At 33.9% G+C, this 20686-nt stretch overlaps 1 protein-coding gene across 1 annotated transcript in view; it reads left to right on the top strand.

The window, feature by feature from the left end:
* Nucleotides 1-20686, top strand: part of LOC150110042 (acetoacetyl-CoA synthetase-like) — a 41691-nt gene that overhangs the window by 5259 nt on the left and 15746 nt on the right. Inside the window, exons 2-5 of the mRNA XM_090401994.1 lie at nucleotides 6660-6763; nucleotides 8074-8191; nucleotides 8314-8427; nucleotides 15885-15982. Of these exons, the coding sequence (XP_090258120.1) occupies nucleotides 6660-6763; nucleotides 8074-8191; nucleotides 8314-8427; nucleotides 15885-15982 (434 nt within the window). The remainder of the gene's footprint in view (nucleotides 1-6659; nucleotides 6764-8073; nucleotides 8192-8313; nucleotides 8428-15884; nucleotides 15983-20686) is intronic.

The following is a 20686-nucleotide window of genomic DNA, read 5'->3' as shown; positions in this document are numbered from 1 at the left end:
TACAGAAACGCTTTCATACTAAAACTATTTCGTTCTTTACTATCTTAGATTCTTCACCATCAAATATGAGAATGAAGAACCAATCGGTGAAATTTTTAAATTCGATCCTGACAAGTTCAGATAATTACATTAAATTACGAAATATTTACTTTTCTTTTACTGAAAATTACTTTACTCCTCATCCTGTCATCCATAGCGTATAAAAGAGGTCGGTCATATTAACACAATTTTAATGCATATAAACATTCGTCTTCATCTTCCGTCACTGCCTTAAAGAAAGAAATGAAATCACACGTCTTAAGGATATTTTCTGAATAATCGAATACAGTTTAACTAATTCTCTCTTTATTGTTCTAGCAACAGAAATAGCAACGACTTATCAAATTATCCCTTAAGATATTTCAGTGAACTCTACGATTCCATTTCTTCATCTTCTCCTAATTAAAAACATTCAAGAATTATTCCTTTAATCAACTCTGAATCCGTTTAGATTTTCAGATTACGATGAAAACAAGGTATGGGATTAGTGCGCAATAATCTAAGTGTGATTACATAGCTTTGCAGTGGTGTAATCACATTCTTATCTTTACTTGTCAACACTATCAGTCTTTGAACTGTCCTTCCCAAAGTCTATAGTACGGTGTCTTCCAAAACTGTCTTCATATATTGTGTCTTTTAAACTTCCAGTTTCTGCTGATCTTTATTCTCCCAAGATCTTAACTGTGTGTACTGGAGAACAGTGTCGGTGATACTGAACTAAACCGTCCACTTCTTTGTTCCAACATTTAAAAGGTTAACATCACATAACATCAAAGGTTAACATTTGGCCGAACTGAAAGTGTATTTATCGCTAACGTGGGGATTTGATATCAATATCTCCCTCCACATAACCTTTCCGAAACAGTGTATCATCAGTGAAACCTGAATATTTTCTATCAACTGAACTGTGGCAATTCATGATAACATGTGCCGACAGGAAAAGTGGAGTTAGAACGATTATGAAAATATAGTGTCGAAGTAATCAATGGTACCAAGTCGATGGTGTGAGATTTTAAGGAAAGGGAAAAAAAATAATAATGATAAAAAAAAATATATATATATATATATATATATATATATTCAGCCTCTAATGCTGATATTTTTCTCACAATTAATAATCATGTACAAACTGCTTTTGTCCAAAAATATCATCTCAATCAGCACATGTTTTAATTTTTCCATAAAATGCATGTTGATTGCTAAAGTAGAAGTTTCATGCAAAACAAGGCTCACTGTTATGGAGAAATCCTCCTAACTAACCTTTCCAATATCTCCACACAACTGCAAGTATGGCGTGTTTAAATTATCGTTGTGACAGCTATATCTAGCTGTCACGACGATAGACTGCCTACCATTCATGATGTAGTACCAGCATGCTTGTCATGTGAAATGGCAATTTTTGCCTTCCTGCTACTCCTCTGCGATAGAAGATAGACCCTCCGTACTACGAGATTCTCGTTACACAACAGGTCAAGTGCTCTATCCATTGAGATTGATTTGTGATCTATCTGAAGAAAGTGGGAGTCATTGACGATTTACGTGCAAACATTACCAGCTACTGCCTTTATTTATTTATTCGTGTGGGGGTTCCCCCCGTTCCTCGACCGCTCTTTAGGACTGGTTGAGCCTTCGTAATGAGGTATTGAGAACTATATCCTATGACTGTAGCCTGTGTGTTAACGGGGCCGGTTTGCCTGCTTGAGGAATGAACCCCCCCCCAGATAAACTGGGGAGGGGGGAATCCTGCTGTCCATGCTATGGCTGAGAAAGATCCTTAAGCTCCTCACGTCGTCGACGAGAATCGAGCTTAAGACACTCTTTCCCCAGGCATATGGTTGCGAAGTGCATAGCCACTAGGCTAACCGCACGGACAGTTACTACCTAACAGCAATACCATGAGATATTGAACTCCATATTTCGAAAAAGAAATATCACATAGGTAGAAAAATAAGTGTGGACAAAACACATTTTTAATCTAGTCAGATGAGACAAAAATTTGTGTACGTCAGCAAAACTAAACAAACTTAGCAAAAGAAGGATAAAATCAGAACGACAGGAAAATTGGATGAACAGCAGATACCAAAAAATATGAGGATGCAGATTAATAATCATACATTCAAGTCTAAAGCCCGAGATAGAATTGATGAAGACCGATTTTGGTGGCCTTGGCCTATGTCTCATAGTTTCTCAATGTGATACGGGACCAAAGTAAATGTGCATATGCCCTTGCGTCTACTGTCTTGCCAATAATATTTGAAAGAAATTATTTTTTATCATAAAATATACTAGTCATTACATCAAAATTTGACAAATAGTCATCATCAAATTCCTTATATGTACCCTCAGGGCGTGTATAGGATATTATGATAGTAATACATGAAAAAATTCCACCGTTGCTAACTTCCGATCAACAATTTTCGTCTAAATTAATTTGTTAACTGTGATGACTCCGACATTATCAAATGTTATATTCAGAGGAAGACATTTTGGTCTTCCTCTGGGTCTTTTTTTCTGCCAAACTGACAAAGAACACTTGTTTTGCTAATCTTTCCTCTCGTATTCTGTTTCAGTGACCATACCACTTGAGATTAGCTCTACTAACACATTCCTGGATGCTAACATTTGCAAGTTCTTTCCTAATATCCTAATTTTTACATTACATCAATGACAGTGATACTTTCAGAACTTTCATATATGTGATCTCCAATCTTTGATGAAGGGACTTTAATTCTAACTCAGCTCTCAGATCCATTAGTTAAAATTGTCCTGTATACAGCTAATTTAGCATTTTGATTAATTTTTCTTATTCCATATAAATTTATTCAACTAACTTCCTACAATATATATTAATTCTGTTTTTAATTTCATATTAAATTTGCTATCTTCACTACAGTTGTACTGAAATATGTGAAATGGTTTACTTGTTTTATGAGTTCTCCAATCATAATACAGTTGATGTTTTCCATTCTTCTGCCTATTCTAATTGCATTTGTAATTTTATTGCGGATTTTCATAGCAATTATATGAATAATCACAATTGTAATTCTTCTGCATCATATCATTCTCGTGACACTCTGTGGAACATATAACACGTGAAAAACGTGCAATCACGGAAATTCATAATAATTCACAGATTTTCAAATTTCACGGCATTTTGAATTCAGAGAAAGTCAAAATAAATGTAAATTCTTGTTTTTTCTCTACATTTATAGAGAGGGAGGGGAATGTCGAAAAAATGGTCAATTTTTAATTATTCTTTCAAGAATTATTAAAATGTTTTATTTTCCCTCTCCTTTAGAGAAATGTGAGCGTAAAGTAACCCGAATAACCTTTATCTGTCTGTCTTTAACCCTACACCTCCTTTATAATCAAATGTTCATCTTCTGAAGGGTTCATTTTTTTGCAGAGCGATTTCTTTCTTAATCTTAAACTTTTACACTTCGTGTGGAAAAATGTTTCTATTGCTTCAGTGTTACATGACTAAATCATTATTCTACAAAACCTAATTTAAAGAACAAAATTCATTAAGTTTTAAATGATGTTTTGGCAGTTAATAAAGAGAAAATAGTTAATGAAATATGGAAATCACTGGTAGTTCAATAAAATTCCTCAGTGAAATTAGAGAGCAATAAATTAGAGAGCAATAACGTCTAAAAGAGGAAGCGATAAACTGGCGAATATATTTCATAATTGGTGAAAGAAATAATTCTATAATAATTCTTCATATTTCAAACTACCAACATCATACTTATGAAATAGTAGTCAATTATTACTGTTAGAGTTTTCAGCTCCGAGGTTTCAATTATTATTCTTAGAATGGATACACAGTATAAACATATGGATAAACATATAACGTTTAAAAGAGAACAGACTGCAGATTTGTATCTTTTATAAGAATCAACGTTAGTGGGAAAAATAGAAGTAAATCCGGTAAAATATTCCCACAAATATCCACTAATGAAAGCGAATTGATAAATACATAGGATTGAGAAAATTTAAAAATGAGGTCATGAGATCTGGTTATTATTTTCTTAAATGGAGTAACAGATTAAAAAAGAAAATCGACAGATCCTGTGGATTTCTGGTTTTCTCAATTAAGGAAGAAACGTTTAAACAGCTCTGTAGGAAAATTCCTGAAATTAAAATTAAATATATACTTTTAAATGCTTGTTAAGTAGAAAATATAAGCATGTATTAAAACTAAAGCAAATCGTAGCAATCTAATATAATTGCTGACGGACAATAAATATAATTAAACCTCCTTCAAAGAAGCCTTTCTTCTATTTCCCCTGAAAACATGATTTTAAAATGTTTTGACATTTAATATCCATAACATGAACAAACTTGCTTGCACAACTACGAAAACACAGATCGGTTTCGTACTGAATAAACAAAATGGACTTCTCCTCTCTAAGAGCATGTGTGACTCCTGAAAGCGAGAGAGAAATTACGGCGAGGCGGATTTGTGTTATCGCTAGTTGACCTAATAAGTTATACTAGGGCAAAAATTAATGCGGGCAACTGTGAATTTATTTACTAGACACAAAACTACACGATCTCAGAGAGAACGCGCCTCTAAACAAATGCCTGTGATGAAGAAAGTTAGATCAAACACAAATGTAAAAGCAGAAGCTTGATTCAACACGAGCTGTAAAAGCATAAGTGTGAGCAACCTCTATAAAAATGTATAAATCTTGACGGAATGCAGAAATAGAGAAATTTCCCACAAAGGAAGAGTGAGAAAAATGACAGAGAAGTAAAGATTATTTAAATTTTACTTGGCCATCTCTTCTTTCTAAGTATAGGATATCCCAGCAAATTGATTTTCACCTAACGCATTTCAACAAGTGATATATGTCCTTTCGTCTTTCCTTTTGTGTGTTTCTTCTACATTGTGAGCAGAGGAGACTGTGGGAGAGAGAGAGAGAGAGAGAGAGAGAGGAAATGTAGAAGCGGTTTCATTAGAACTGGATTGGAAAAATTTCTGAAAGACGAAAGTCATTTAGGTTACTTGAGTTGTACCTCTTTTATCCCCACCAAAGTACTTTGTTTTTAACATACTGTCTCTCCATATCTGAAGCTTTACCGGAAAGTGATAAAAAATAGACGATAAAACTAATTGATTCTTTTAGCTCGGATACACCTCTGAAATAAAGGATTCCATGTTTTACTTTTCAAAGAATCTGGCTAACTCGTCTTGACTTGAGCATTTTTTTTCTCGAAATGTAGGGAAGACAAGAATCTACAATATTTTAAAATAAGTGAGTTTGTTTACCTGTATAATCTCAGGAAAAATTTATGTATTTTTCCCACAACCGTATAGTTGGTGGGTTAGCAATATGCTACTTTACTGTGGAATATTGATTATGGTACAAGGTGGTTTCCCGTTGCCTTGCTCCAGAAAAATATATAAGTTACATGTTGGTTTTATCTTATATAATCCTGATATTGTTAATGGAATGAAGTAACAAATTACTCTTGTAATTCTGTTGCATGAAAATACAAATTCAGAATTATGCAAATAGATATTCCTGTAACCATTCGCATGATTCTGAATGACAAGATGGTGGAAGAAAGGACATACACGTATGCGACACCTCCATCACCTGACGACATAGGCCAAGGCTTACAAAAAAAAAACTGGTGCTGTTTAATTTCCTGTTGGACCTCAATTACTGAATGGTGCTTGGGCTCATTATTTGTTTGCTGTATTATCAACATGCTTATTGCATATGCTAATTTGCTTACTATAGTGTCATATAACCATGGAGTAAAGCTACCGCTGACAGCACTAAGCCTGAAGAGATGATAATTGTTATATACTTCTCGGTATTATTGTTTTCAACGAAGTTGTCTCATTCAACTACTTGATGTGAAAGGTTTTGAGTTTGTGAGTTACTATTTCCTTCTATCAACTTATTCCTTCACCTACCCCTTCCATAAATTTCCTATCGTGAAATGTATTTCGCGAAAGAAAACCTGTTTAGATATTATAAGAAGTAGTATGCAGTGAATAATGACGCTGACTGAAATAGCCATAACAGTCAATGCAGTGTTTATATTCTCTCAGGACTTGTTTCTGTATTTGAGACGCACGCTTGAATTGTTGCATTCAATTAAGGAAACCTTCTAGCATTTCTTCATGGTGAAGTTACCTTTCTCTGCTTGATGTAATTTGATGGATATTTATTTTTACTTTAGACGTAAAGATTGTTTCGTCTGTTCGCTGATTGCGGAAAGCGTCTTCGCTTTCAAACGTACGTGCTGTGGGTTTGAATTCATCAGTGACAAAAGTGTATGAGAAATTCCATAAGAAGACAGAAGATTTAAGCACTCCAAGTTGCAAATTCTATCTCGTATCTCAGCCATCGAACAGAACACCTAATCCGGTCTCTATATCCAGAATGATGTGTGCGTGTGTGTGTGTGTTATTTTGTTAAGTGAAAAGTTCTTCAAGAAGGAAATCAAAAATTATCGTCATCCGGTGCTAACACACATCCATTAGCAAAATGCTAAATAAAATACTTTTTTTCGCATATTATAAATGCTATTAGTAATTATTATAATTCTGTTATTTTTTTATTCACTTATGAACTGAAATTGTATCGATCATTCCTCAGATGACTACTGGAGCCTTCACGAGTGGTCAGTCAAGAATTATTCTGATTTTTGGGAGTCACTTTGGAAATTCACAGGAGTAATCTTTACTCAGCCGTACGAACAGGTAAGTGCCTTTTTCTATGCCTTTTTCATTACAATCTACGCATGGCAGTATGTGAGAAAGAAGTCGAGGTGTAGAGTTATCTCCAAGGACAGGACAGAAAAATGGAAACAAGCAGCTATATTTGACGTACTAATATAAATGCAAGGTATGTCATTTATGCCATATTTTGTTATGTGACCAATGAGACACGATTGTATATGTTTTGTACAATAGTTCTATCGTGAAGTCATTATAACTACAAGAGGACTGAGTGGAAAAAAATGGACAAAATTATTGTATCACACGGAAATGTAATGTTTCGAAACTGATGCACTAAAATATGAATAACGGTAAAACAGGATTTATTGGCTTCAGTATTTCTTTGCATGTTACAAGGGCATCATCAGAGAAAGAGAGAGAGAGAGAGAGAGTCAATATGAAATTCTGAGACGTTTACACCACATGTGGTCAGTTGTATACACAATGATCACTATACACAATGATCCCTAACACTCCTGTTCTGTTTTTTTCCCTATTTGTAAAATATATTTTTTATCTTAATTATAAATGGAGAAAGTTACCATAGACTTTCACCAATATTGTAATATTCACAATCTAATTTTAATCGATGTTTGAGAATGTTCATTGGTTCCTGTGACTTCTAAAACATCCATTAAATTAGATTTATATTATAATATAAATAATATTAAAATATAAAATAGAATATCATAATATAATAAATATATAATGTTAAAATATATATAATGTTAAAATATATATAAAAACATAATATAAAAGATTTATATTATGTTTACTTTTCTGCAATCGAAGCTGTGACTGAGAATGAATTTGAGTAGTAAACACGTAACGCATTTCACCCTTCGAATGTAATTTTAATACATTTCTTTTCTCTGAAGATGTCCTTGTTACAAGTAGCGAAATTTAATAACAAATAAATCTTTTGCCCATGTTATTAACCCGTTTTCACATGCATGTTTTCATCATTTTATTCATTCAAAGGAAATAGTCCAACTGCAAGGTTAAATCTAACGTACGTAAACAAAGTATGAACAGAGTTTAATGTGAGTATCAAATCTCTGTATTTCGACGTGTCGGAAGAGAATTTCAGAGAGCAAGATGTATCAAAGCCAGATTCATCTACACAAGTCATTCAAAAATCGATGCTTCCATTTCTCTGTACCTGCAGTTTTTTCTCTTTTTGTACCTTCCAGTACTTGCAGTTTTTTTAAGGACATAAAAAAATTAATGTTAAAATTAATGGACATAACTTAGACCAAATTTAATAAGTATCTTAATACTATACTATGTAGGTAGTAGACAAAGAAACAGAATTTCAGGATATTCCAGAGTGGTTTCAAGGAGCTCGCTTGAACTATACAGAAAACCTACTTCGATACAACGACGACCGAGTTGCATTTTACGTTGGAGGTAAAACACAATTTCCTTGTTAATCTATCGTGTACGATTATGTACTTAGAAATATCATATATTGCACGTCTTGCAATGTGTAATGCTGGTTAAATGCCGTGACGGTTTTGTTTTCTTCTTAGGAGAAACAACAAGCGAGATTAAGAAGATTACATACGCCCAAGTTCATGAAAATGTTGCAGTATTCGCAGCCGCGATGAAGAAAGTTGGAATTCAGAAAGGAGACGTTGTTGCTGGTAAGCTGATGATCTAGGAGTTTAAAGAGAATTTAGTGAACTATTTAAAACCTACTGCTGATTCAATTCAGTTTTATTTATTGTTATTACTTTCAATAATTACATTTCATACCGGTATTCGCTTTATTACTTCTTTTAATTTTTTCAAAATATCAGAGTCATTTTTGATATCGAACTGCAACCAAACTTTGGTTAGTGAAATAGTGCAACTAACAATTAACACCTATCAGATCAACGTAATTTTGTGTAATTGCCGAGTTGAGCACGAAAATCAACTATAATCAGAAAGGATAGTCATGTAGCCATATTAAAAACGACTATCTAGCTCTTTTTTTTAACAGAGGAAACTTACTTTATGTTGACTCATTCTTTAAGGGAAACAGGAAAATAATTGCATTACATTATAACTTCAAGCCTAAATAAATGCGTACGGCAAAGTTTATTTCTCAAAGGTCTCTTTGCTGTTTAAACATCATAGAAATAAATGCAAAATAACGTTTATCTTATCCTAACATCGGAATGTCATGAACCGTGTTTCACTCGTTGTTGTTGTGGGCTCAAGATAAAATTATAAATGCTCATATGCGGTGATATATTGTATGTATATGTATTAAAAATTCCAAATGTATCCAAAAACACAAGAAAGATTACTTGAAGGAGTAATTTAAAGTATGGTCTTAACAGACAACTGTAGTAGTATGACTGGCTATAGAACTTAAATCTAAAAAAAAAAAAGATAGTCGATATTTCTAAAATAACAAGAAATTAGTTGGATGGATGAATGCAGTGTGATGTGATGGATGATAGAATAAATATCAACTCGGATTGGACTCCAAAATAGGAGGAATTCAGTATCAATCATTATAGCAAGAAAAAATACTATTTTCATTAACTATACACGCCAATACAAACATTGCACAAAGAAATCAGATCAATACATAAAGAGTAATGTTTTTTCATGTACGAAGACATGGTAGCAAAATTCCGCTCGCTAGTTATTTTTACTCTTGTATCTTATCGAAGCTATTGGTGATAACAATTGTTTGCATATTTTCCACAAATTCCCAGCATTCAGCAATGATATGAACTGGTTGACTGAAAAGGGAAAACATGCCACCAATCGTTATTACCTATATCTCCGATAAGTTAAAAGAGGAAAAAGAACTAGCAGAATTTGGCAACCATATCTCTTGTATCTTATCGAAGCTATTGGTGATAACAATTGTTTGCATATATTTCGTACATGAAAAAACACTACTCAAAAATCGTATCTTTCAAACATGCACAAAACAAGACCGGCATACGCCAGCAGTGAACCATATATTTATTTCCAACCTGCGTCAAACTTAGAAGAGGAATTTGCTGACTCACACATTAAATCAAAGACAAGTCCAGGAATATACGCAAGATCACACTAAGAGATGATGATGATGATGATGATGACATGTATATAAGATTTTGAGACACCTAAATGCAGATAGTAAAGAAAAACAAAATTAAACACCGAATTGAAATTAGAAGAATTTCTAAATTTCTACACAGAATTGTGGACAGAGAAATATTTTAAAAATATTTTAAAAACTGGCAAACAATTAATGAAAATGAAAAGGAAATAACTAAAGAAGAATTAGAAATCATCCTGAAAGAAACAAGAAACGGAAAATCACCTGGAGAAGATAAGCTAGGTTGAGAACTATATGAATATGCAGGAATAAGATTCAAAGAAAGACTCCTATTATTTTTAAATAAAATTTATACAACTGGTAATCCCCCAATAGAATGGAATAAAAAAGCAACTGTGATTCCTATCTTTTAAAAAAGGTAACAAAGATGACCCTAAAAACTATAGAAGTATCAGTATACTAAATTCCTGTTACAAAATATATAGCAGAATTTTAAATAGCAAACTAATGAAATATTCTGAAAACTTTATTTTAGAAGTACAGAAGGGATTTAGAAAAGGATGAGCATGTATAGACCCAGCCTTTTGCCTAAAATTAATAATAGAGAAAAGAATTGAATACAATTTAGAAACACATATTGCATTTATTGAATTTATTATTGCATTTGTAATACTTTGAAAAAGCATTTGACAAAGTTAAAAGAAGCATTTTATTTAACATATTAAAAGAAAGACAAATGCCAAATAATATCCTAAAAGCTATCATATATGTTTATGAAAATAATCAAATACAAATCAGATTAAATCATGAGCTATCATATACGGCAGAGATCCGACAGGGATGCCCCCTCTCAGTAACTTTTTTTAATATTTACCTAAATGAAATAATAATAAAATGGAATAAACATTTCCATCAAGGTATTAAACTTTCTCCTACTGTGAACTTAAACACTCTCCTTTTGCCGACGACCAAATAATAATTACAAATTCTGAAGATAACTTACAGAAAGCTATAGAACATGTGAATTCATTTAACTACATAGGATGTATGATCACATATGAAAATGAAAAAGATATAAACCTAAAAATTGCAAAATATTTAAAAATAACAGGAGTAATTAACTCTATATTTAAACCAAACCTAGTTCAAAAACAAACCAGACTAAAAGTATACAATACATTAGCCCTACCAGTGTTATTGTATGGAAGTGAAATCTGGACAATAAAACAAAAAGACAAACGAAGATTAATAACAGCAGAAATTAAGCTTATGAGAAAAACTGTTTTCTCATTAACTTTTCTCTATTTTTCTCTATTTGATCAAAAAAGAAACGAAGAAAGTATGAAAGAATTAAACCATGAATCAGTAATAGGAAAAATTAAAAAATATAAACATAAACGGATGAAACGTTCAAAGAATGAAAATAGAAAGATTACCTAAACAAGCCTTAAAGTACAAGCCATTAGGAAAAAGAAAACCAGGACGTCCTTTTAAAAGATTCAACGATGACTGCTAAGGCTGGAACAGGCCACGCTAGGGCTAAATCCTTGATATGCATGATCATGATGATGATGATGATGATGACGACACTAAGAGATCTCTTATCAAATTTTAATAGATAAATTCATAGTTAAGAATTTATGGGGACACAACACACGTGTTAAAATAATTACTTTACTTCATATTATAAAAGTAATATTCGACGTTTCAACCTCTGTAATGAGGTCATCATCAGTAAAATACACATGTATAAGTTACATGTCAGTGCACTTTACAAAGTTAAATTGAATTTAACTGCTTATTAATCTTTTACCTATCCTGACCTCTTGTGGGAAAAAATACTAAATAATATTAAATAAAAAAATGAATTTAATTTAATTTAATTTTTAAAAAAACAGATAAATATAAAAAATAAATTAAAATAAAATAACTAGAGAATAAACACATAAAATATTTCTAAAAAGCAAATAAATTAAAAACAGACCTACATTAAACATTTCTAACGTCCTCTCGTATTGAGATTTTTTTTTCTGTGCTTGTTCTGGTTGCTATAAGGGTTGCAGATGGGTCCTCCACATTCTTGAAATGATTAATCCGTCATTTTTGCTGAGGTTTGGATAGTGTTTTAGCATTTCACAGACTTTTTTGAATTTTCTCTCAAACCAGGTTTTGGTGTGGTGTGGGATTTGGTGCCTTTCCAGTCAATTCTATTGTATGTTTGGAGTACGTGGTTTGATAGGCCTGCTTTACCATAACTGAACTATTTAATGTCTCGTTTGTGTTCGTCTTTTTTTATTGGGATCGTTCTTCCTGTTTCCCGGACGAACATGTATATTGGATTTGTAAACCTCTGGGTAGACCAGGTATGGAAGAGGATCTTTGGAAGAACTGAGTAAATTTCTTAATTTTGTCGGGGGTTTGAAGGTAGCCTTGATGTTGTATTTATGAAGTGTTCTGTCTATTTTTTCTGAAATCTCTCATCTCTCTAACATAAGGTATGGCTATGGCATTCTTGTAATCTTTTTTGTTTTTGGTGGTATTTTTATGGAGGATCTTGTGAACTGTTTTTTTTTTTATTGTGGCCATTTTTACAAATATTGGTTAATAATTTCGAATTGTTGGTTTAGATCCTGTTCATTTGAGCAAATTGTTAGTGCTCTGTGTTTGAGGGTGCTTATGACTCCTAATTTTTTTGTTGGGTGGTGGTATGAATTTTTGGGAAAGGCACCAAATACCCACACTGCACCAAAACCTAGTTTGAGAGAAAAATTAAAGAAGCCTGCGAAATGCTAAAACACTATCCAAACCTGAACAAACCTGAAACAAAAATCATTCCAAGAATATGGAGGACCCATTTGCAACCCTTATAGCAACCGGAACAAGCCCAGAAAAAAAAAATTCGATACGAAAGAACTTTAGAAATGTTTAATGTAGTTCTGTTTTTGATTTATTTGTTTTTTTTTTTTAAAATATTTTGTGTTTATTCTCTATTTATTTTATTTAAATTCATTTTTTATATTTATCTGTTTTTAATTTAATTTAATTTAATTTTTTTATTTCATATTATTAATTTTTTTTCCACAAGAGGTCAGGCTAGGTAAAAGATTAATAAGCAGATAGATTCATTTTACCTTTGTAAAGTGCAGTGGCATGTAAGCTTGTATCTTATACACATAATTTCTTGATGACGACCTCAATACAGAGGTCAAAACGTCGAATAATACTTTCCTAATATTAAATAAAGTAATTATTTTAGCACGTGTGTTGTGTCTCCATAAATTCTTAACTATGAATGCTGACCGCTGCGTAACCTTAAAAGAAAGAATTTAATAGATAAAATAAAATAAAGTAAAGTTTGAAATATGAAACATGTGCACACGAAGATTCTCACTTCTAAATTTTGCCACGAGCATATATCAATGGAAATTGATATATGCTCGTGTTGTGTGATTACGAAGTTGAGGAATCTTCGTCATTTATTTTCGTGTTAACAGTATGGGCGTGTTTTCTTAACACGGCCCACACTGTTACCGTCACTTGCTTCGGAGTTATGCCTCTAATTTAGCATCATCAGAATACCATTCGAAAGGTGTTACTGTCTAGCTATTGTCAATGTGCCATCACACACCGCTAGAGTCTCGGGTCTTTGTGTTTTTATTTTAACTTTTATTTTAGCACTATTTTTGTGTGAGTAAACTTAAGGTAACTGCAGATAAAAGTGAAAAGAAAAGTCGTAAGACTATTACATCAGATTTAAATATTAAAATGATTAAACTTAGTGATGAAAGAAGTTCTAAAGTAAAACTAACAATATAAGGGATTATTCCTGTTATACGGAAAGCTATAGAGAAAAGAAAAGACAATGTAGTTCACATACAACTTTAGACAGAAAAGAAAACCAGAAATTTCATCAAAGTCATCAAAAAATACAATTTTATCAAATGTAGAATATATATACAGATATGACACAATACTACGCCATACCAACAACAAATGACATTGCAGCATACGAACTCATTCAATAAACCATTCTTCGTACCATTAGTGTTTTGTTTTTTAATCTGCAGGTTCTGTTGGGGGGGGGGGACGTAAGAGAACCTTCTGTTACGCACCCCTCTGGAACCAAAGATGCCCTAACTCTTGGGCAGTAGTACACTTCGTTTCTTTAACCAAGAGCCACACGGCACGGAACTCGCTTTACATTATTAAAACACCATTTTGTGCTCGACTATCGGAATGCTCCTAGTGGGGGATATCTGGTATTATGACTATGATTAAAAAATCTCCGATGCTGACACTACATGTCACAAATTAAAATACAGTTATTCAATTTTTTTTTCTTATAATCATAAATCAAAACTTTATAAATATCCTGCACGAAGTTCTTTGGCATCTGGTGCATCTACGGGTAAAAAGTGTAAGAACAACTGAAAAAAAGTTTCGGTTAATTTTTTTTTCATGATTTTAATGTTACTTTATACATCTGGTATTCGAAGTGAACAATAAATTGCAATATTTTATGCCAACCAGGACAACCGCGTTGTGTTGTAATTTCATAAGTTTTTTCACGCACCGCTCTATAAGTTAAAAATCTAGCTCCTATTCCTTTGCTGACTGCATTCATTCTCAACTTCTATGGATGCTCCCTCTCACTTTCATCCTCTCCCCACCTTTCATAAAGTGAAAATTTCCATATACTGGTATCCTGTATAACCCTTTCAGAAGTTTGTTGGTCTTTATCATATCACTCCTTTTCTCCCTTTTGTCAGCATCTGCAGTTTACAAATTCTTAATCTCTCCTCATTCCACAGGGACTGGTATCATCTTTAGCACTCTCCTTTGTACCCTCTTCGCTGTATTATTTGAATCACCTCGGATGCCAAAAGGCCAGAGCTGCGCAAAATAGTCCAAATGACGTCGTATTAAAGCCTTATAAAGAGTGAAAAATAACTTCCTTATTCTTATATGTCAATGTTTGTTTTAACATTACAAATCTCCTATGAGGTGTATTCGCAATTTTTGTCACATGGCCCCTGAATTTCAACTTGCTATCTACTGTCAGTACCGCTAGCCTGACTAGTTTTTCTAGCATAATATCGCCAATATAATACTCCACATTAAAGTGCATAACTTTGCATAAATTTACTAACATTGAACTGAAAGCCAAATTCACATACCAACAATTCCATTACTTGCCTATGTGTGCATCGTTAGCAAATAGCTGTGTCTCCTGTCTAATTTTCCCAATGTCATTAATTGTAAGGAATGAATATCCATGAACTAAGGACTTATTTCTCATGCACACTACTGGGTGTCTTGAACCTTCCGCGCGCGCACACATACACACACACATATACAAAAAAAAAATTTTGGATATCTGTCACTCAGTCGTTCTTTTACTTAAGCTAACAGTTTACAATCCAATTACAAATCCTCCAAGTAGTAGCTTTCCATGAAGTATCCTATCCAACAGCTTTAGCAAAGTCGCATTAATAGCATTGCCTATCCATGGTATTTCACTTGTCCAACTCAACCAATACTAATATCAGTACTAAATATACTAAGATATTAATGCATTAACATGATAATTAACCTAATATAAAAGCAAAATACCGATTACCATAAAAACAGTTCCCAATGCTTTTTATTAGTATATTTAAATAAAATCTTTTTTTCACTGCTTAAGATACCGTGTAATAAAACCCCTCACTGTCTCTGAAACAATGACTTAAACATTTTCATTCTCAGCCTCCGACATTTCTTTCCTCTGTATCATTTCCGGATAATATTTTCCATCACCGAATTCAAAGTGTCAATTTTATACCCAGAGTATAATACGATCCCATGTTTCAACCACCTTAATAAAAAAATAAAAATAAAATAAAAAAAATCTTCAAATATCCTCTCATACGTCGATATATGATTTTTTCTTTGACTCTAGAAATTTGCTTATTATCCTGCTCAGTTAATCACTGTTTATTTATTTCAAATATATTTTGTAAAGTCTGTAGTGGTTAATTCTGAAAACTAATATGTTTTTTTTTTTCTTAATAGGCTACATTCCTAATATCCCAGAAGCGGTTTATGCAACGTTAGCAGCCGTTAGCATCGGCGCCATATGGAGCGCAGTGTCAATAGAATTTGGTGTCACTGTAAGTTGCAGTTTCTTTGAGTTGTGTGAGTTAATAAAATACCAGCATCTATCGACTCTGTGGTCGATTTTTATATTCAGTAATTCTGGTTCTAATTCAAAATATGCTGATATAGTGTCAATCATTATATATTGATTTTGATAGACTGAAATTATTAAAATTGGATACTGTATTCGTGTTTTCACGTATATAACGTTTTTTTTTATAGTTAAACAAGCTGCTATATGCAATTACATCGTCCAGAAAAGAAGTGACATGGCTTTTACTAAACACAGCAGGATTGTCTACTTTGTCCTTGATAACGCAATCTACATAAGGAAAATAAATGAAACTGCCTGAATACACCAAACACACTTGAATGACAAACTTTGGAGGAGGATGAAGAAAACCATGCATGAACACGCTAGATGAGCAAGTTGCAATTTCGCTATCAAAACATGAAAATACTACGTGAAATCTCTCTCAGCCATCCAAAACAAAAGTATTTTATATGCAATTTTGTTTTTGATAGGAGGAGCTCGTTGAAATACACGCGTTTCTGGACTTTCATTTGTCTCCATATCTATAACATTTGCTATTTCTAATACACTAAAGTCATTGAATATTATATATTGTTAAAACATATCATTATATATAGTTGTTTAGATATTTAAATATCTGAACAACTATATATAATGACATTTTAGCTATAGACTATTTAAATAACAAAACAGGAGAAATTTCAGATTCCTCTATTAGCGATTGCTCTGATAATATACACTGCTTGGCAAGACGTCTACAAACAGGAGTCACCTGTTTGTAGCCGGTATAAATTAAAGGAATATGATGCTCCTTAGTTAGTGCAACTGTGTCTGGGTAAAATAGCTGCGAGAAAAGAACTGACAAAGTTCAAAAGAAGGGTTGTGATAAATGCCATGATGCAGGCCTATCTATTCGGCAAATCGTTGATAAACTGGGTCAGCCCTGGTCAATAATCAGTGATATCATACTGTGGTTACATCTTAGCATGATATCCCAGGTCAATAATCAATGATATCAACCGCAGGGAATCAACTGCAATTGCTACCCGCATTGGACGACACACCACACTCATTGAACGTGAAAGGGTGCTACTAAGAATATGTAAAAATCGCCATTCGTATATGTAATATGTGAACATCGGCATCGACTGGAACACGAATCTGCCCAAAAACATTCAGAACCGAGGCTCACAACATGGGTTTCCATGGCAGGACTACAATATGCAAACCCCGTGTTATTACCTACAACCAACATGCAGCGTCGTCTTCAGTGGTGCAAAGACTTGGAAACTTGAAAAGTTGCGTTATGGAGAGACAATGCACCCTCTACCGAGCAGATGGACGGTTTGGGTGTGATGGATGCCTGGTGAACGTCTCTTACCAGAGTATAACCCAAACTATGAAATTCGTAAGTGACAATATGATGGTATTATCCTGTGTTTCCTTGGTTTGATCTCTCACCTCTGTTTGTGATGCCAGGAACACTGAACTCCGAGAAGTATCTGAACGTTCTGAACAATGTAATGCTTCCTATTTTGTGGTGTTTCTACGGAACTGACCATTGTCTCTTTCAGCAAGACAATGCACCATGTTATAATGCTGGTGCTGTAACTGCGTGGTTTATGGACACGAATGTCAGCACACTTCACTGGCCTCCACAGAGTCTTGATTTCAACCCTGTTGAACATCTTTGGGATGGACCAAAGCCTCGTGTCAGGTCATGGAACGTCAGTTCCACAATCCAGGATCCCTTTACACCTACATGAAGAATGATCAAAAATTCTCATTGATCGCTATCATAGGCTTGCGGAAAGTATGTCCTGTAATATTGCTGCACCCATCACAGCGAAATTAAGGCATGTTATTAAGATGGGTACCGTGGCTGTTTGTTCCTTACGCTGTGGTATCCATTTACTTCTTTCCGAGCAGTGTATATATCACCTATTGCTCGACAAATAAATAAATAAAAATAAAAAGCTACATGACCTGACATTCAATTTTCTTATAATATTTCTTATTATATTAACTTTATGCACGGAATGTTGCATTCTCAACACATGTTCAAATATGACTTGATTGTTTCCAAAATACTAAGTTTACCACAGATACTCTTCTTCCTCTTCAGCTTCATTCTTACTCAAGTCGGATCGTTGCATAATGAACCTTGGCCTCCCCTGGCTTCTTTTGTGTGGTGGTTTCATCGCCATCAGTCTCTTTCCCAGGGATTGTTTGTCTCCACCCTGACCAAACCACCTCAGCTTTGATTCCCTAATTTTTCTCAGATATTTGGGTTGCCCTCGTTGTCGCCGAATCAGCGAGATTTTGATCTTGTCTAATCTTATTATACCACTTGCATGGTTTAGCATTCTAATTTCAGCCATGTCCGTTCACTTATCTCCATCTCTTGGTCGTCTGCAAGGTATCACTGCTATCTTATAGCCATTTTGTATATATGAGTGTTTTGAAAAGTTTGGTAAAAAAATAAGTCAAACACATTTTTGGAAAAAAATCACGTTTATTTCTCAACATAGTCTCCATTACAATCCCATCTAAAAGTAGGATTTGTGCAAAATAGTCACTGACAGCCTTAATGGCATCCTCTTCCGAAGAACATTTTTTCCCTCCGAGTCAAATTTTTAAGTTTGGGAACAAGAGTAAGTCACATGGGGCCAAGTCCAGAGAATACGGTGGATGTAGAACCAATTCGAGCCTCAATTCGTGCAATTTTGCCATTACGACGGCTGATGTGTGGGATGGTGCATCTTGATGAAATAGCACTCTTTTGTGCCAATCTTGGCCGTGTTTTCTTTAGTTCTTCTTTAAAATGGTCCAACAATGACGCAAGCAGACTCCTGTTATTGTCTTACCCTTTTCCAAATAGTCTACCATGATAATTCCTTGGGAATCCCAAAAATAAGTGGCCATCACTTTCTCGACTGACAAAATGGCTTCACGTTTTTCGGTGCTCTTTCACCGGGCATTGTTTCGACTGCTGCTTGGACTCGAGTATGTAGCCGTGGATCCAAATTTAGTCTACAGTCACAAATCAACGCAAAAAATCCTGCAAATTGCGATTACACATCGCCAAACACTGCATCGAAATTTCTTTTTGCATACGTTTTTGAACGACAGTCAACAATCGCGGCACTCATCATGCCCAGAGCTTTTTCATCCGCAATTTTTCGTGCAAGATACTATACACCCGTATAGTATAGACGGCGGTCTTCCATAACGATAGCATGGATTTGTCAATCATTTCCTTTGTAGTGACCTCAATCCGTGGTACGGAGAGCGCTTCATCTTCGATGGACTTACGGCCACATTTAAACTCATTTATCCCAAATTAAAATCTTTAATGCTGGTGCAGAGTCCTCATGAAATGCATCTAATTCGGCTTTGATCTGCGCGGCCATTCACTTCTTCAAATAAAAGTGTTTTATCACTGCACGAAACTCTTTTTTCTCCATTTTTATGAAAAATGCGAACACAGTCATTTTAAATGTTTTCAAACGAGAACTACACATCGCACGTAACTAAACTTTTCCCAGGGGTCATGAAAAAAGATGATACGTGCCGACACGGGTATGAATGAACAAATTTTGTCACCGCCTATTGGAAATTTACCAAACTTTTCAAACAACCCTCGTATTTCCTATCAACTTGTTAGACACTTTTGTATCACACAAGATACCTAAACACTTCCAATTTATCTACCCTAATTGGATCCTTTTATTGAGTCATCGAATCCAAGTATCCATCATTTAGACACTTGAATCCATGTATCTAAATCTAGACACTTTTGGTAGGTCTGTGCCCTATAATATTACCCCCTGCTATTTCAATACGTACTCTGTCTTATTTATACTGATCCTGAAGCTACACTCTTCCAAAGCATTACCCCATTATTCAAGTTTTACTTTTATCCCACTCAGACTTTACACAAATCTCCACATCATCAGGAAACATAATCGTCCATGGTGATTCAATTCTTACCGTTCCTATACATTCTTATGTTGTTTACCGTCATACATGTCTTGCACAAGACGTACATACTTTTCTGGAATCATTTTCTTCCTCATGCTTCTCTACATCTCTTTTCTTGGGATTCTATTGAAGGCTTTTTCCTAATCAATGAAGACCAGAAAAAGTTCCGCTTTATTCTCCTGGTGCCTTTCTATGAACTGTGGTGAGTGAAGATGGCGTCAGTTGTTTCCCAGCCGGGCATAAATCCAAACTGCTCGTCACTAATTGACAACAAGTCTTCTCTCGGTCACTTCTCGATTACTCTTTCCCATACCTTCATAGTGTGACTCATGAGTTTAATTCTATCATCGGTTTAAAGAAGAGTATTAATTTTGACGTCTTTATTATATTAAACATATAATAAACATTTAATTATGTATATAATAATAATGTCAATTAATTAAAATCAGTTTGGTACAAAATTCAATTCACAACGTATCCATACTACGAGGACTATTCTGTTTCTTGAAACTTTTATTGCTGAACTTCGTTAATTATCAAATAACATAATTCTAATTTCAATCAAGCATAGAGTAAAAAATTGCATAGAACTGCCAAATTCATTCTCCACTATGAAGTATTTAGTTTCTAATTCTCGCATCAAAGTGCGTCAGATTGTTTACAATATTTAACCAATTTATGCCAATAAGTAGTCTTATTT

This window comes from Typopeltis vanoorti, chromosome 1 (genome assembly GCF_054136105.1).
Source record: "Typopeltis vanoorti isolate ZY-2024b chromosome 1, IOZ_Tvanoo_1.0, whole genome shotgun sequence".
In the NCBI taxonomy this organism is placed as follows: Eukaryota; Metazoa; Arthropoda; class Arachnida; order Uropygi; family Thelyphonidae; genus Typopeltis; species Typopeltis vanoorti.
The sequence above is the reverse complement of the archived record's forward strand: the minus strand, read 5'-3'. Positions and strand labels throughout refer to the sequence as shown.